This window comes from Saccostrea cucullata, unplaced genomic scaffold (assembly GCF_032062105.1).
Source record: "Saccostrea cucullata isolate Sc308-1 unplaced genomic scaffold, CSIRO_AGI_Scuc_v1 ctg5240, whole genome shotgun sequence".
In the NCBI taxonomy this organism is placed as follows: domain Eukaryota; kingdom Metazoa; phylum Mollusca; class Bivalvia; order Ostreida; family Ostreidae; genus Saccostrea; species Saccostrea cuccullata.
Genome location: NW_026930446.1, coordinates 21,915 through 41,206, shown reverse-complemented (window position 1 = coordinate 41,206; position 19,292 = coordinate 21,915). Strand labels below are relative to the sequence as shown.

The window sequence follows — 19,292 nt, the reverse complement described above, 5'->3', positions numbered from 1 at the left end:
AAAAGTATCACTGAACCTTAAGGAATGGTATGAAAAGGTTTAGAAAGACCTTGTACTATCTAGCACCAATTAATCGGTTGTCTTTACTGTTGATTCCGCATATGTAATGCAAAAACACAACGTCGAATATTATTAGTTACATAGTCTTTTAATGACAGGGTATGGGATAATACCTGGTTAGTAAATTTCATACCTGGCGAGGCGAAGCTGAGTCAGGTATGAAATTTACTAACCAGGTATCATCCCATACCCTGTCACTAAAAGACTATGTAACGAATTTACCCCACCGATGTAACATTTACGTTTTATCTGTAGTTTTTAAATGGTTTTCTCTGCTAAATCCTTTATCACGCTTATACTGTGCCTATTATGACGTCACATTTGTGTTTGTGACGTAATACATCGACCAGGTATATATTACAACTGACCGAGTATGGATTTACAACTGACCAGGTATAAGAAATCCACCGCTTTCATCTGACAGACTTCAACCAATCGTTAGCCAGGATTTCACGGAAAAATCTACAGAGGTGGGGTAATTATCCATACATTATGCCTAGAAAAAAAAACCAGTAACCTCTTTTACAAAAGAACTTTAAAATAAAATTTAATTTTGCTTATCACCTTCTAATCAACATTGATTTGAAAATATATTAAATCTTTTTAAAAAGAGATTAACAAGATTCTTTTGTAGAGATTTCAAATACTTTTTTTTTTTATTTTTACAATAAGTCAAGGGTTTTGGTCTCAGTCGTAAATTCTTTTGTAAATCGGCCCTCAAAAATAGTCGATGAGTATCTCTTTGATTATAAAGTTGTAATCTATCCTATTAAGAATAGATATTTCCCAAGTCTGCCAATAATGAATAAGCCGATAAAGAAACATACTCAGTAATATATTTTCATTTGTTAATAATTTCATTATCTTATCTATGCAGTACATAATTACATCTAAAGCTCATTTTGAGTGCAATTTTCTATCTATGAAGCACAATTCAAAGAATTTGTCAAACACACACACTAACACAAACAGAGAGAGAGAGAGAGAGAGAGAGAGAGAGAGAGAGAGAGAGAGAGAGAGAGAGAGAGAGAGAGAGAGAGAGAGATAGAAAGAGTCACATATGAATCACATACCTACATGCTGACACGTGATATGATTGATCACTTAACAAACAAGTGCATTTGTTCACGTGTGGCAATTAAATCTTTTCTGCGCAACAGCTCAACCCAAATAATATTTACATTTTCATTTTAGAAATTAGCTTTCTGTATTTTAAAATACCAGAACATTTTGTTATGATGAGCTTAATTAATATATAAATTAAAGATATTTTTTATGTGAATTCAACTTGAAAGGGACATGGAGTGTAACATATGTATTTCCTCTTTCTTCGCTTTAAATTAGATATCCCAGGTTGTCGACATATCCGATTTCGAGATACCGAAGTTAACCTGTATGCTCATTGAGAATATCCGTAAAATTGTGAGACTGCTGCTGTTAAAGTTACGAGTAGCAGATATTTTTAGTTCCCATTGTAAGTTTATAGTTTTAATTCAAGTATGATATGTTCCTACATGAAGAGAATGTTTCTTAATCGTATTGAAATTGTTCAGAATAAAAGTTTCGATGAACATTTTTAATGGTCGCCCCCTGCGATACCTCAGTATCTCTCTTGCGCCTATGGATTATGAAAGAAAAGTAATATGTCTTGATATAGTGTATGAATTTTTAAGTAGAAAAAAGGCAAGAAAAGTTTAAAGATATGAAAGATAATTAGAACTAAAAAAAATCTAAACTTCAGTTGTCACGTCACTTTCAGCTGTCAAGTGATTGCTTCGTGAATCCTTTGACCGCATAGTTTAAACCGTTGTTAAGTATTTAAGATTTAGTAAATGGATTTTATTTTTTACATACTTATAAACATTAATCAGACATGGGTCATACTTTCCAGTATAAAAGATTTTCCGTAAATCAATGTGTCTGTGAACTTTTATAACAACCCTTGTATCTCTTATGATTACATGTAGGTGAGGAACTAGGCGTTGGAGAGAAGAACATGGAGATCCAAGAAACACGTATGTTATTGACAATAAACAGATTAACTTTAAAAATATGTATACATAAATACATGGAAATAAAAGTTTAAATTGTATGACCAAAGCTCTTATATTTATATCTGAGTGAAGAACTAGGCATTGAAGAGAATAAAAACATAGACAAAAATTGTTGTATGCCATTGAAAATTTTAAAATATATCAACAGTGACCGTAAGGTTGATTGCAGTTACAGTATAATATCAAAATTACACTTGCAACAATTATCGGCCACTTCAAACATCAGGACATCTAGACTACCTGTGACGTCTCATGAAGTAAGGGAGCTAGTCAGAGCTTACGGAGACAGCCTAGCATCTTGATAAAAAATAATACTAGACTAAGTACAATTTTTGACAAAAGACATTTTAAAGTATTTTCTTGTTGCTTGTAAGATCAACAAACCGTAAATCTTTAATTTTTTATGCGATTTATCTCTTCGCCATGATTGTATGAAATCCTTGTACCAAAGGAATTCCGTGAAGTTTTCACAAAATAATTGCCTGACGTATGTACGGATTTTATTCCTAATTTCTTCTATTCTTGCATGTATTCTATAGAGATAACTGCGTTTGCTATAAAATACCAATAGATAAAATTGTAAAACATATTTATTTTTTGTTTACATGTAGGTGAAAAATTAGATGTAGAAAAGAAGAGCACGGGAAACCTCAAAAAATTCTCCACCATGTAATAATTATATTGTTTTGAAATGATAATTCCTGGTTAAAGTTTAGAATTTATTCAAGTCCAAAAGTACAAAATCAAAATTCACATTTTTACACAAAAATTCCTAAAGTGAGAGTGAATTACAAACAAACTCAGGCACGTCTCATCTTTGACAACTCCTCCCACATTTCATAAATGAACCAATGAAACAAGTTAAAAGACAGTAGAAAAGTTTGGGGAAAGCTCAATGACATTAATTTATAACACAGGAAACAATTTGAGTAAGCATAACAAATTCAAAGAAACACCAGTCTAAGATCTGACCATAAACCTGATAACAATTATGAGCTAATAGCATCGATACCGTGGGATGGAGAGAGAGATGTCAAGTTTGAGAAATCACAAACACGTGCAGCAGTGCTCTTTCTGAAGATCAAATAAAACAATTAATTTTCAATTACAAATTCCCAGTACATCAATTATAATATTTAAACAATACCTAAATCATAAGTACATCTAAGAAACTAACAAATTGTCTTTATCAAAAATATGCATTTATACGCATATAATTTATACGCATGTATATAACATCCGCCCCCTAAAAAAAATTTGCATACAATTTTAAACATTAAACGATAAAGACAATCATAAAATACGCACACAAAAGAAATGTTATACAAAATGATAATGAAGAAAATATAATACATGTACAAGAAGAAAAATGCATTCTAGTAATGAAATCAGAAGTGAATAAAATGTTTTCGAAACATGTATACACCATTCATTGGGCCCATCAAACACTCTCACATTCATACGAACATAATATTCAAATCAGAGTGCATCATAAGAACTCATAACTTGCGCTGCAATGCATAGTAAAAAAAAATGTAAACAACAAATTCTCGAATATGGTTGTTCAAAGTATAACCTGTATGGAATAACACATCCTCGGTTAGAATAAATCATACCACTTTCAAATAAAGATAAAACAATATTCAATTACGTAATTGCATAAGGTATAACCCTGACGGAATAAAACATCCTTGGTTAGAAAAAGCAATTAATATATCAAACCAACACAAAATTTTTGTTACACGATGTATGCCACAAATACTGCATACTAATACTATGTAGAATTGCATAAGGTATAACCCTGTCGGAATAAAACATCCTTGGTTAGAAAAGCAATTACAATATCAAACCAATTCAAAATTTTCATATCACACGCTGTATGCCACAAATATCTCATACTAGTAATTCCTACCTTCTCAATTTCTACCGTTTTCAACAATATGTATAAGCTGTAATACTTGTGGAATAAAACATCCGTAATTACATAAACATACATATGAAACACTGTAAATTAATACAGATCAAAAATATAAAACAAAGTTAAACACATATATTTACAAAAAGGGATCATGCCTCATATCAAGCATGTCATCGCTTTATGCAACACTCATAACATTGTTACCGTACTGGCGCTTACTTTCAAGCTGTACTTTATAACAAAGTTGCAAAAGAAACGATATATGACATCATGATAAAAAAAAAAACGTATCAACTCCAGGCATCATTACGCCTCAGAAGTATACTAACTATCTCTCACAACAGCTACTTCACATTGGTAGCTCAAATTGTGACCAATACCCATTAGTAATTAGCACTACGAGAAAAGTGTACTAAGCTCTTGCAGTTAAATAACTTGAGCAAAAAAGACACACTCGTACCAATGCATAATTATAATGATATTAAAAACAAAACACACCAATAGCACATCGATATCGCAAATCGTAATAAACAACAACAAAAACTACTTTCATGCAACTGTAAGGAATATACAGGTCTATGTGAAAAGTACTAAAATAACTAACTTGTCGCATGCATTAACATATGTACATCTCAGAATCATTGGTTTTAAACAAAAAAAACTTTAACAGTCAATAAAGAGCGATGGAACAGCTTCACTGACTTTGGCATGGCGTGAATTTACGAAAGAACCCTCTGCAGGTACGGCCAGCTCTTGACTCCCTGTGGCTCGACCTTCGGTATTAGAGGAATTAAGTCCTGTAGGTAATGAACGATTTCCAAACATCGTGTTTCTTATAACTAGGTTTAGAAAATGGTTGGATGGATTGTCATTTTGAAGAACGGGGAACATTTCGGTCCCGGATCCATTGGTACAATTTGCACGATCCTGCGGTAAATCCTCATCAAGGGAACGAAACGAAAAGTGCGAGGATACGGGGACATGCATATCGACCACGACTGAGCACAGAAATTCAGCAAATGGTTGGATAGTCATTTTTGAGGACAGGGAAAGGTTCGAAGTCGGTGCCTGGTCCATTTGCATAATCCTGTTGGGAATCGTCATCCACGGAACGAAAGGAAAAATGCGTGGATAGTGGGACACACATATTGAACATGACTGAGCACATGAGTTCAGCAAATGCGGGTTGTAGCGCTTCTGTAAAACTGAATTTTACAATTTTCCCATGAATCTCGGCACCACTATAAATTGGTAAAATCTCCGAGAATCGAATAATCCAGTTAAGATGATGAACGATGTTGAGTTGGTTTACCCGGATTCTCCACCATGTAATAAATTGTCAAATTGATAAGTCAGGTTTAAAGTTTAGAATTTATTGTAAGTCCAAAAATATGAATTTCACAAATACAATTTAGAACAACTGAATTTAACAAAGAATTTCTTAAGATTTCACAAACTGAGTTTTACAAAGAAGTTTCCTAAAATTGACTCACATACAAACTCACTCACATCTAATCTTTGACAACTCCGCCCACTTTCGTACTAACCAGCCAATTAAATTAAGGATAGAAAATTGCAAGAACAGGGGGAATCCGTATGACATTAATTTACAACACTGAAATTAGGTAGAGCTAAGCATAACAAATTCAAAGAACACGATCCTAAGATCTAACCATAAAGTTGATAACAAGTATGAGTAAATGACATTGATATATCGTGAGACAGGAAAGAGATGTCAAGAATTAGATATTGGTAACATGTGCAAATTGCATTCACTAAACATCAAATGAAAACAATTAACTTTCAACTTCAGATGTCAAACAAGACCGAAAAGTAATAATCAATTATATAAAAATACATTCATAATTAATAATTTGTCATTTAGAAACCCTTATAACCCATAATCATAACAGTTATTGGCAATTAATATATTAACTTTGAAAAAAATATAAAAAATACCAGAAAAGCTCAAAGTTAATTACATATCTGCTTTATTTACATATAGGTGGAGAACTAAGTGTTGAAAAGAAGGAGACCACAGGTAAATTAACGACAAACAGATTGATGAAACAAGAATATTAGGAGTCTCGTTAAAAGTTATCATTTCGTGAGTTTTGCAGTCAATACAATGACCTCGTCAGCAAATACAATTTATCATTGACTCAATGCTGACTGGCGTTTTTTTATAGCAAGTGTTAGTCTTTTATTGATAATGAATTTAACGTTGGGGTTTTTCGTAATTTCCCGATCACGACGAGGAGCACAAGGCGGTTATGACCGGTCGGCAGGGGATGCTCACTCCTCCATTGGACCTGGTCCCACCTGTGATGAATCGGAGGTCCGTGTTTGCTCTGCTCCTATTTTGTATTGTTTATGGACTTTGATATTGAATGCTGTCCGTAATCTCCATACCCCTCATATCTCTTATATTTAAACATCTAGGTGACGAACTGGGTGAGGAAGAGAGAAAGTATACGAAAGACCCCAAAACATGTACTATGTTATTGACAATTAATGTAATATGAAATTATTAAGGTATACAAAATAAACTACTGAAGTTTAAATCATATTTCTATTTTTTTACCTGTAGGTAAAGAACTATTTATTGAAAATCAGAGGAATATGGAGATCCCGAAAACATGTACGCTATTGACACGTAATATTTAAACAAAAGAAAAAAATATATATAATAGCATAAAAGTTAAATTTGTATCACCTATCTGTTTATGACATATCTATATATATCTAGATGAAGAACTTAGCATTGAAGAAAGGAAAAAGAAGAGAACCCTCTTCATGCTGTGCTGCCGAGCAACCAGACATCTACGTGTTCGAGTATTTTGTGTACTAATTATCGTCTATCATATAACTGTTGTCGATTACCAGATGGCAAAACAGAAAGGCATTGCCTTTTTGGGCTTTCTAGCAGCTGACGGCATCGCCATTATCCTATTTATTGCGTCATTTACATTGTCATGTTTTCGTTTCAATGGTTCGAATGCCAAGTTACTGAAGAAAACAAACATTTGGTTAGATGTGCTTTCGTGGTTTCTGTATTCAGCCACTGTGATGATTAAGTCGATTATAATATTTAGTGATTTCAAGGAGGAAAACCTCATTTTTGGGCCAAATTCCGTAAAAACTGCTTTTGCTGTTGTAGGAGTAGTGTTTGTGCTTCATCTTTCCACTCTTCATGACGCAAAGCCTGATTCGGCGAGGAAGGCATACATCAAATCACTATCGTTAAGTGTTATTTATGATATCCTGGACTGTGTCGACAGTTTGGAACCACTCTTTATTAAGGAGGATCGTGAAGATTTATCACCAGGTCTCATTAAAACCATAGTGACTGTAGCCTCCTTAAATTTTGTTCTACCAACCATACCTCTTGTTACTTTGTCGCTAACCCAATTCGGACAAGCCAAGTTACCCAGACGTTTGATTTTGTTGCATAAAATTATCCTTGCATACATCATCAATCTTCCACTCTTGGTCATTAGACTGTTTTTATGGCATGAATTCGACCAAGGCATCTCGGTTTTTTCTTTAAAGAATTTGATTGTGATCGTGGCAATGTCATACAAATTTTACAAACATTATGAAAAGAAAAAACTGAAAGATCAAGACGTCGAGGGCAAAGCAGAAATTTAACCAGCTGATGTTTTAACTTCATAGGACAGTTTTTTTCTCGGGCAATCAATTAATATATTTCTTTTTCAGATTAGCTTAAGCAACTCAGTTCGAGGGTATTACATGTGCAAGTCCTATGAACTCCGATCCTTACTTTTTATATTTAAGGCAATATTTTTTCCAAGACTTTTCCTTAGAATTTGTTATCATTATCCCCGGCAGACCAAAACCCATTTGATTATTGTTTAAAATTATTGATAAAATTAAATCAAAGACCTATAGCTTGTCGTGTGGCTCATAATTATAAGACAGCTGATTTGCAATATGCAACATGTAATACCCCAACCATATAACAGTGGTACAAATGTACGTTTAGAAGACCCTGACGTGACATGTATATAGATTTCTTTCAATTTCTATTAAACATGTACTAGGGGTATTTTTTTTAGAAAGCTTCTTCTTTACTTTTGTAAAATCTTCTCCATTTAACGTCACAATAGCATTAAATCAAGAAGTTAGAGACTCTCACATATCCACTAAAATAAAATCTGAAGGTCATGTCAGATTTTAAGTTTGAACAACTTTTTCGTTTCTACATTTTCCATGCTGCAATTTTATTGGGTGATAGAGTTTGACCGCTGACACGATTTTCTATAGGAGGTTGTTAGATTCTTGTATCGATTTTGTGAGCGGGTCTCACATATAATTTAATTAGATTATTAATGTCATATCTTATGTCATGTTTTACTATTGTTATGGTTCCCCTGTCAGTCTCTGTTATTTTCCCGGTAGTCCATTGCCTTCTCCTTTGATCAAAGGTTTGAGGTTTAACCCCCATCCTCCACCAAATAAAAAAATGTTTAGTGTTGGCCCCCCTTTCATTGAAATTGATTCCTACTTTAAGCAATACGAGCGGCAACTTTGATGTCGGAATTTGTTTTAGCAAAATTCTTAAAAAAAAATCTATTTCAATGACAAAAAAAATAACGTTAATAAGCTGCTGTCGTTCATATTTGCAATGAAAGAACTATTTATATGCTTCGATTGAATCAAAATTATCTAATTGTCGTCCAACTGTACAATTATGAATTCTTATATAAAACTGCATATTGAATTGCATGTCAAATGCAAATAAAATATATTGCATGTAGAATTGCATGTAGAAGTCTTGCTTCTTTTTTTAGTGTAAGTAATCATTGAAGTTTAAAATACATACAAAAATACAATAATAACACACGTTAACAGCAAAATGATATTTTCAAAAATGCAGCCCATATTGCTTTAATACGCTTGTGAGCTTTATGAAGATGTTACAGAGAGTGAAACAATAAATATAGCTCAGACGTATACATATGCATATTTTAATGGATATATAGGATTTAAATTTATAACCATTTATGGTTACCTTAAAAACAATTCGAAATCATTAATTTGTGGATATTATTTTAATTCTTTTATAATTTTATAAGGTCATTTCGTACTTAATTAATTAAGCGGCATAACTTATCGTACTAGTTACCTAACAAGGCATTTTTATGTTTATGTACATTTTTATCACACGGCAAAGTACTGAAATAATGCGTGGGTTTTTCTGTCAATAAACAATATGTTGCATGTATATTTTACATGCGTGTAATTTTGACATCCTCTGATAACTTACCTGAATTCAGTGATCTAAAATAAAAATGGCAATTGTAATTCACCACTCAATACTTAAAGTTTTTATTAAATCTGTCCTCTTATAAGTTTCTAAACACGGACATTTGCTGAACTCTATATGGATCTTTTGGTATTCAGAGTGACATAAGAATAACAACAGTCTTTGATAGTGCAAAATGTTTTATTTTTAACCAATACATTTATATTTTTGGTTTGAGTGTAACCCATTTACATTTGTACCCTACGCACTCCTTCTTAACCATCTGGAAAAATATTCTGTAAAAAAAAGATCATTTTTTAAAAATTACTTTATACAGAACGACCTCTGGCTATATTGAGTTCCACGCCCAAACCTGCTAAACTAAAATGCTTAGACCCTAATTTATTTCTTTTATTTCCAGGATACTACAAGACATATCATTTTTTCTTTTTATTTATCTAATAACTCTCATCCCGTGGGGATCCGGGTTAGAGTAGGTCCTCGGTACCCCCTTGCTTGTCGTAAAAGGCGACTAAATGGGGTGGTCCTTCGGATGAGACCGTATAAACCGAGGCCCCGTGTCATAGCAGGTGTGGCACGATAAAGATCCCTCACTGCTCAATGGCCCTAAGTGCAGAGCATAGACCCAAATTTGCAGCCCTTCACCGGCAATGGTGACGTCTCCATATCAGTGTATAATTCTGGAGAGGGACGTTAAACGGTATACAATCAATCAATCTAATAAATCTCACCTACCTATTAGCCAAACTATTAACCTGAGCCGGATCAAGGCAAGCAGACTCTAATTTAGAAATACCCGCACGTCAAAATGTTTAGAAAAGTAAGCATTCAAATGAACTTGAACCAATAAAATCAATGTACAAATCAGAAAATGTTTTGTTCATTGCAATTTTTCTTTGTCATCACAAGAAGATGCTTATTATTCAATTGAAGAGTTTTGGCCTTCAAAAAACCAATACACGCTGTATCATAGTGGCGGGAAATTGTCCCGATCTTTTTGATATACCATGTTTTACTTTTAATTAAGCATGAACAATCTTTATGGAAAGTCGAGTGAAATCCTCCCTGAACTTATTATCTTATGTTAGCAGGATAATTTTTTTCTGTATTAAATGTCAAACATTAATATTGTATAAGACTTTAGAACCCTAATCCCTTTCGATAATACGTATCTGGAGACCAAGATAGAATCTTTTAAAATATATCAATTAATAGACTGAAAGAGGGTGTAGCAATTTTTGTTGTTATTTTCCCTAAATGTGTAGCAGATTAAAAGAAGAATTTTATGTTACAGAAACTGATATTATTTTTCTCAATTGCAAAAATCTATAAAGCACAATCAGGAACAATAATTAGAAGCTGTGTATTGACTTCCAATTTGCCATAAAAATGAAGTTTATATTCGTCTCAAAACAAAATGTATACGATTTTCCGTTGTTTAAATAGGGAATCCCCATTATCTCTAAAAATTGCCTCTTTAAAACAGAATAATTTTGATATATGCACAAAAAGGAAAGAATTTTTCTTTAAAACTGTCTTTTCCGATTTTTGTTTCAAAGAAGCACATGTTTTAAAAACGCAAAAATTGATTAAACTTATTCTCCATAAGAAATGTAAAATGTCTGTCGTACATTAAATAACAATGGATAACTGTCTTGTCCGAAATGGTCTAGTGTATATGCTGATGGACTCCTAACAATTACGTTTAAGAGAGCATACGTTCGAATCCTGGGATGTGTCTTTTTGCATTTTTTTAAAGTTATATTTTTGCTAGGAAAGCAATTTAATATCTTTTTTATAAGAGAGAGAGAGAGAGAGAGAGAGAGAGAGAGAGAGAGAGAGAGAGAAAGAGTGTGCGCGCACGAACATTATGCGTTGTTTAGTTTTGTCTTGGAAAATAAAGTATATTTTAAATAATTTATTGTTTTGAATAAAGTCGTTTACTCATTTTGATTCATATTCGGTCTGGTATTATTAGAAACAAATGGATTATCTTGGATGTAGCACTATCAGTGTGATTACACGTATGGGACATTTTATTTCATGTAAAATATTTTTTCACGATGTCTGCAGTATATCTTTCAAAATACTGTGCAAGATGCACTAGTAATCGTGGTTAAAATTGTTCTACCCTTTCTCGTGCAAAATAGCGATAGTCGATTAAATTAAAAAAAAATAAAATAAGAGGGTGAACGTGAAGGCTGTGTTGTCAATCAGCTTTGAGGAAAAACAGTATTCATAGCTTAGTTCTCTACGGAGCTGTATCTTTACTTAGACAAAACGCTGGTGTTTACATGTCCTTCTCGATACAAAGGGTTTCTGCAACACCCTCTTTATACTTATGGTATTATTTTGAGCAAACTTTAAGAAACAGACATATGGCTTAAAGATTCATGTATACCTGAAATTGCACAATCTTTCACAAGTCAGTTTTGTGGCATTTGTAGCCCTGGTCGTCGTTTCTAGTCCTGTGAATTCAGTTGAATTATGTATGCTTTCACCTATCCGTTCAAAACCGGTACCATACGTAAAAAGAACAGCGAATATGAAAAGCTTTGACTTCATTTTGTCTTTTCTGAAACAAAAATAGAACAGTTTAAAGGAGGAGGCAATATGTAATCCAAATTTTACATTTAAATGTATATGCAAAAATCTTTGAAAATCTTAACGAGAACCACTGTCACGGAAAGCTTAAGGTAGAACCTATGTCGTAGAAGTCTTTGTCATTAGATTTTCAAACTTTTCATAATGACAAATTAGCAGTTGCTTATCAATCAGTAAAAAGCACATGTTATGTTTTCTTGTTATTAAATGTAGTGCAACCATTTAAACATGGAATGATTATTACATACTGCGACTTCACAATTTCGATTATTTTTAGGGGTATTTGTCATGCAAAGAAAACAAAAAGTCACAGAATTACTTCTTTGAACATAGTTGTTTTTATTGTTTATTAATTGTACCGTATTTAGCATTATTTACCGAGAAAAATTCTTTCTTTTTTAATTTGACATAAAAGATAAGTCCACATTCAAAAAAACTATTGGCAAATGAACTCTATTTATTTTCAGTCGATTTTCCACCCTACATTTGTAAATATTTTTTAGAAGTCTTTGTCACAGTGTTTTCATTCTTTAATATGATAAAGAAATTACCCAATTGATTACAAAAAATGATTAAAATATATACCTTTCCCGTCTTACTAATGAGAGAGAGGTTTTTAGCAATGCTAATATTCTTGACCTTTTTGCACTTGCATGAATTTTATTACTGAATGCCTGTTTGGGGTTACTCTCAGATTAAAAAATTGTAATTTTTAATGAAAAAGATATTTAATAGAAAAATAGTAATCAAACTTGAAGAATATGAATAAGTAACAAATAATTATGAAAAGGAATGCACATCATTTCATTATATATATCACAAAATGTACACAGGATCTACAACATTTACATCTTTGACTTAGACACAATTCTTAAAGATATTACACTATTCAGTTGGCAAATGAAGATTTTTTTATTAGGATTTTTGCATTGCTTCAAATTAATTACATACCATTAACATTATTTCAGTAAGTTGTATAGATTGTAACTTCATTACACAAGATATTCATCTGAAATGTGCCTACAGGTTTCTCTTATTCAAGAATTATATTGTCATTAAGCATTAGAACCAAACAATATAAAAATTGAATTAAGATTATTTCAGCATGATTTTAAATTGAATTCTGTAAATTAAAAAATGCAGTATTATCTACCATTTCTACTGAAGCTGTAAAGAATGGGAAAAAATGACACTGAATTAATTATGACGTCAAAATGGATCTAGTACATGCTAAACAAATTCACTAGTTATGATGTCATACGACATAGGTTCTACGTTAATTTTATATGGAAGCATAGAAGGGTACTTTTGATTCTAAATTGTACAAATCCCCAGGGGTATATGGGCCTCTTGTTATTCTTATTATCCTGCAACAAATATGTTGAAAGTATTTGTAAAAAAAAATTTCACATACTTAATGACCGGTCACCCAAAAGTTCAGATTTGATAAATGTTTAGTCATCTTTCATTTACTAGTTCTATACCTTACGCAAGTGAGTTAAGGTGAATTATTGATATTTCTATGCAAATGAGCTAATAAAAATTCATAAGTTGTATATTTTATGTACAAAGAAAGTTCAACATGATTTTCTAATACACACTAAGTATCCACAGTTTATTAATGCAAGTGCTCACTTTGACGTCATATCATGATATATTATTATATAAAACAAGTCTTAACATTTCCTGTGCGTCAATTAGAGCAATTATGGAATGTAATTAGATATTTTGCATAGAAAACTCCATATGTAGCCTTTACTCACTTGCATAAGAGGTACATGTTTATAGTTTGAAATTTTGAGAGTGACGACACTTTAAATCCTTATACGTAAGTTATCTGGGCTGTGAACTTTATTCTACCAATTTTTTTGTTTTTTTTTTAATATTGCTTTTCAAAATGTTCCGATTTTCAATCAATAGGTAAAAAAATTCAGTATTCTCAATTCGTTGGGTCCTTTTTACGAAATAGGGTGGTTTGTCAGGGTTTTTTTTTGGAAAGCCATAATTCTGTAAATATATTAAACCTTTCCTAGCGCAACTTGGCGAAGTTTTCGCAAACGATATTAGAACTCGAATACTGAAATGCATTTTATATCAAATTATATTTCAAACTTACCTTTTAATCAGTTGAAAAGTAACCTAAAACAGCAGATTCATTCACACATTTATACAATTTTTTTCTATTGTTATGGGAGAAAATTAGATTTAATCTCTTGAGGAATATACAGAATCCTTAAACTGAGTGGGATAATAATATGATTTGTATAGAGATCTGCAGATCGATTGTGCAGTTGTTTTAATGACTTTAATGACATCCATAAAACAGCAAGATAAACCTGTAAATCAATTTTTGTTGATGACGATCTTCGTAGATAATATCTAATGGTAGTTTTCTGTTCTTTATTGTCCCCCGCCTTAGCAAAAGCGAGAGAAGATTAAATCTCATTCGTTTATTAGTCTTTCAGTCTGTCTGTCGGTCTGTCTGTAGCTAAAAAATTGATCATGATTTTTTATAGAGATGGGCTTTTATATTTCATATGTACATTACATGTGACTGGACATTTCCAAATATGATAGACTTTGTTCATGTGATCTTAAAGTTTGACATATTTTCCCGAAGAAATTAAAATTCGGGACATAATAAGAAAGTACGGTGTGGGATTTATTGCGCCAATAAAGTGTTCTTAAAAGTTATGAAATTTAGTTTATAAATAGTTTAGTAGATAAATAAGATAAATCATCAAAGAAAATGATATAATGGAGGACCATTCTGGAAACATGACGTTATTAATTTGGTATACATATGTTAAATGAAGAACAGCATGAAAATAACTCATTTCTGTGCTTATTTTCCTTTTGAGAATAGTGTTTGCCAACTTCGCACATTTCAATGCTTGGATATATTATGTTAAATGTTTTTTTTTACTCACGAGTATTTCTATTTATGCCCCCGTAAACGATGTTTCGGTGGTATATAGTTTTTGTCGTGCCCGTCTATCTGTCTGTCTGTCTCTCAGTTTGTCTGTTTGTTTGCAAAAACTTTAACCTTGCCCAAAACTTTTGATTCAGAGGAGCTATGACATTCATAATTCACATGTGTTTTCCTTGTGACAGGACCCTTTTTGGGGTATCACCAAATTTGACCTTTTGACCCTGGCCGTGGAGATTTATCCACTTTAGCACAAACAATTTTGAACTTTTACCTTGGCCGTATCTTTTTACCAGTAAACACCAGGACATTTATACTTAATATGTTTAATTTGTGTGAGAAAACCTTACATAGGATACCAACAACCTTGACCTTTTGACCTTGACCCTAGAGATCTCTGAACTTATAAAAAAAATTAAAAAACTTTAACCTTGACTATAACTTTTGAAAAGAAAGTGTTAGAACTTTCATACTTCACATATATCCTTGTGAAAAGCTGCTTTATTGGAGACCTTGACCCTTTGACCTTGGAGTTTGACTTACTTTAAAAATACAACCTTGAACATAATTTTTGAAGGGTCAGTACATGTACTAGAGCTTTTATACTTCAAATATTTAATTCTTGTGAAAAGATCTTATATTTGATACCAAAAACCTTGACCTTTTGACCTTGGCCTTGAAGTTAGACCCACTTTCACATAAAAATTGCAAACTTTTACCTTGGCCAAAATTTTTCAAATGGTAGATATTAGGAATTACATTTTTAGCTCTTCTGAGCCAAAGGCTCAAAGAGCTAATGCTATGGTCATTGGTGCGGAATGCTGTGTTTGGTCTGCGTAAACTTTTAAGAATATTGGCCATTACTCAAGAACACCTTGGCCAATCAGTACCAAATTTGTCACAAGATATCCTTGGCCCAAGGGTTACCATTATACTAAAATAAGGTTTGGGAGATAATCAGGAAAACAAAACCAAAAGTACTGGTTGCTAAAAAATCGTCTCCGTAACCACCAGGCAGATTTTTATTAAACTTACATACAAGAATCAGGATATGTCGAAGATTAAAATTTGCACGGGGAATTACCCTGGACAAAGGGCGTGGTTTCAACGTCACTTCAAAGTTAACCTAACTTTACAATTTATAAAAAGGTGTGTATTTTGGTTTCTATTAGATTAAGGATTATCATATCTTGTTAGTCGATGCATCTTACGACTTCTCATCATGTTAACCAAAAAGTAGGTCACAGTGACCTACTTTTTAAAATTTTGCGGGGATTTGTTTTGAAACTGATTTGAAGGCATATTTTTGACATTTTAAAACCTATGATCATCAACCTCTGTCAGTTGATGCATCTTGGGTCTTCAAACAATGTCAACTGAAAATTAGATCACCGTTACCAACTTTTTGAACTTTATGACCTATCTTTTTTAAAAACATGAATTTAATTATTTCAGACACTGGGAGGTTTAGAATCATCAAATCTTGTACTTTGATGCATCTTGGGACCTTATAACATATTTACGAAAAAGAAGGTCACTGTGACCTATTTTTTGAATTTTGCCGACATATCTTTTCAAATTGTTTAAAACATATTTTGATTACCTTTAGACCTACGATCATCAAACTTGGTCAGTAGATACAGTGCAGGGAACTAATTTTGTTACATAAACCAGCGTCAGGATCAGCATAAGTAGGATCAGGATAGAACTAGCATCAGCATTTAAAAAAAACAGCATTACTTGGATCAGCATCAGCAAGCAAAGGATAGAACCAGCATTGAGCAAAGTGAAAACAGATAAAGGAAAGTCATTTAATACAAATAACAAATAAAAACTACCCCAAAAATTAATTTTAATGGCTTAAATTAGCGATGCTGTTTTTGAATTATCCACTTCCGGCAGGATAATCCTACTTTCGGTAGCATTACTAGCATTGACCTAGTTTCAAACCAGCATCAGGATAAGGATCAAACCAGGATCAGGATAAGGATAACTAGCATCAAAATCAGCAAGCAAAGGAAGCATCAAAATCAGCAAGCATAGGAAGCACCAAAATCAGCATTGATGCTGTAACAAAATTATTTCCCTGCACTGAACATCTTGGGTCTTTGAAGAATGTCGATCAAAATATAGGTCACGATGACCTACTTTTGACATTTTTAGAATCATCAAACTTTTTGAGTCGATGAATATTTTGTAACCTACTTTTGACATTTTATGGCTTTATTTAAATATCTCCGGTACTTATTGGCTTAGAATCATCAAACTTTATGAGTTTATGCATCTTGGGTTTTCGGAAAGTGACGACCAAAAAGTAAAACACAGTGACCTACATGTACTTTCGACATTTATTGGCTATATTTAAGTATCCAAGGCACTTATTGGCTAAAAATCATCAAACTTTTTCAGTTGAGGCATCTTGGGATTTCGGAGAATGTCGACCAAAAAATAGGCCATGGATATTTTTGAATATCTCAGGTACTTATTGGCTCAGAATCATCAAACTTTTTCAGTTTAAACACCTTACGTTTTCGAGAAAAGTAGGTCACTGTCATTTATTTTTGACATTTTATGGCTTTAAATAATTATATCTGGTACTAATTGACTCAGAATCATCAAACTTTGTCAGTTGAGGCATCTTATGGTTTTCGGAGAATGTCCACCAAAAAATAGGTCACAGTGACCTACTTTTGAATATCTCAGGTACGTATTGGCTTAGAATCATCAAATTTTGTCAGTTTAGGCCTTTTGGGTTTTTGGATAACGTCGACCAAAAAGTAGGTCATCGTTACCTACTTTTGATTTTTGATGGCCATATTTAAATATCTCTGGTACTATCTGTACTAGAATAGTCAAACTTTGTCAGTTGATGCATCTTGGGTTTTCGGAGAATATTGACCCAAAAGTAGGTCATGGTGAACTACTTTTGAATATCTCAGGTATCTATTTAATTAGAATCACCAGTCTTTGTCAATTTATGTATCTTGAGTCCTAAGAAAATGTCAATCAAAAGGTTGGTCACTGTGACCTACTTATGGTATTTTATAATTATATTATAGTATCTTCAGTCTTAACTGGCTAGATATTATCAAACTTTGTAAGTTGATGCATTTTGGGTCTAATTATAATACTAATAGAGTTGGAGGCTTCTAATAGGATTGGTAGATTGTACAATTTATCAGAAGAGCGATTGTAGCCCCTAAGGCCTCTTGTTCAAATATCACATCTTTTCGGCAAGCCTTCCATTTGAAACCAAGAATTTTGACCTTGACCTTGGAGATTTCCGTACTTACGGAAAAACTTTAACCTTGGTCATAACTTTTGTACGGTAAGGGCTAGGACTTTTATACTTCAAATATGTAATCCTTGTGAGAAGACCTTTTATTGGATATCAAAAACTTTGACTTTGACCTTGGAGTTTGACCTTCTTTTTACAAACTTTAACCTTGGCCATAAATTTTGAACAGTCAATACTTACCATGTGTTATATTTGGGACAAGGCCTTTCTTTAGAAACCAACAACCTTGACCCTTTGACCTTGACCCAGAGTTTGTCCTTCCTTTAAAAATGTATACCTTGGCCATAACCCTTGAACAGGTGGTGCTAGGGTTTTTTATTCCACATATGTATTTCTTCTGAAAAGGCCTTACTTAAGGTACCAACATATTTGATCAGCATTAGAGAATGCTTTACCTTCGCTGTGTTGCCATACAAGGGCATCAGTCTTTCACAAACACATCTTGTTTGTGATGAAATTTGAACACTAGTGGGTAATATGCCTCTTTTCATATCTAATTATTCTTAGGAGTGGGATCCTTCATTCTCAATCTTTTATTGACTTGTTTATCTAAAATATTTTCCTGGAAACCTTAAACCTTTTATTTGCATTTAAATTGAAGAAGACGCCGTCTAACTTGAAATGTGCTTAGTAAACTAGATGATATTTAAAATATTGACGTGATTGAATTTATAAATGCAAGGTATTAAGGATTTATTGATAGAGTTTTATGATAAAAAATAGAGGAACTTGGAGCTTGAGCATTGGGCTCACTAAATGATTCACTTCCACACCCATATGATTTAAATGGAAGAATCGACGATTTGATACAAAATAAGAAAAATCAAAATGTAAAACAAGAGATACATATATGCGCAATGGCATTATGAGCAAACACGGACCTCCAAAACATCAGAGGTTTTATCAGGTACCATGGAGGAGATAGCGTCCCCTGGCGTCCGGTTACATTACCAGGTGTGTGTTCCTTGTCATTATCGGGAAAGAACAAAAAATCTGTCCACAATTCAGTATATAAATAATGGACTAATAATTAGTATGAAAACATCACTCAGCATTTGACTGAATGATGAATGAAAACTAAATTTGCCGACAAGGTCATTGTTTTGACCGTAGAACATACGAAATGATAACATTAAACG

General features: G+C 32.7%; 1 protein-coding gene across 1 annotated transcript; it reads left to right on the top strand.

The window, feature by feature from the left end:
* Nucleotides 1-6,918: 6,918 nt before the first annotated feature.
* On the top strand, nt 6,919-7,683 carry LOC134228606 (uncharacterized). The gene has a single exon (XM_062710270.1). The coding sequence runs from the start codon at nt 6,919-6,921 to the stop codon at nt 7,681-7,683; it is 765 nt and encodes a 254-aa protein (XP_062566254.1).
* Nucleotides 7,684-19,292: the final 11,609 nt, after the last annotated feature.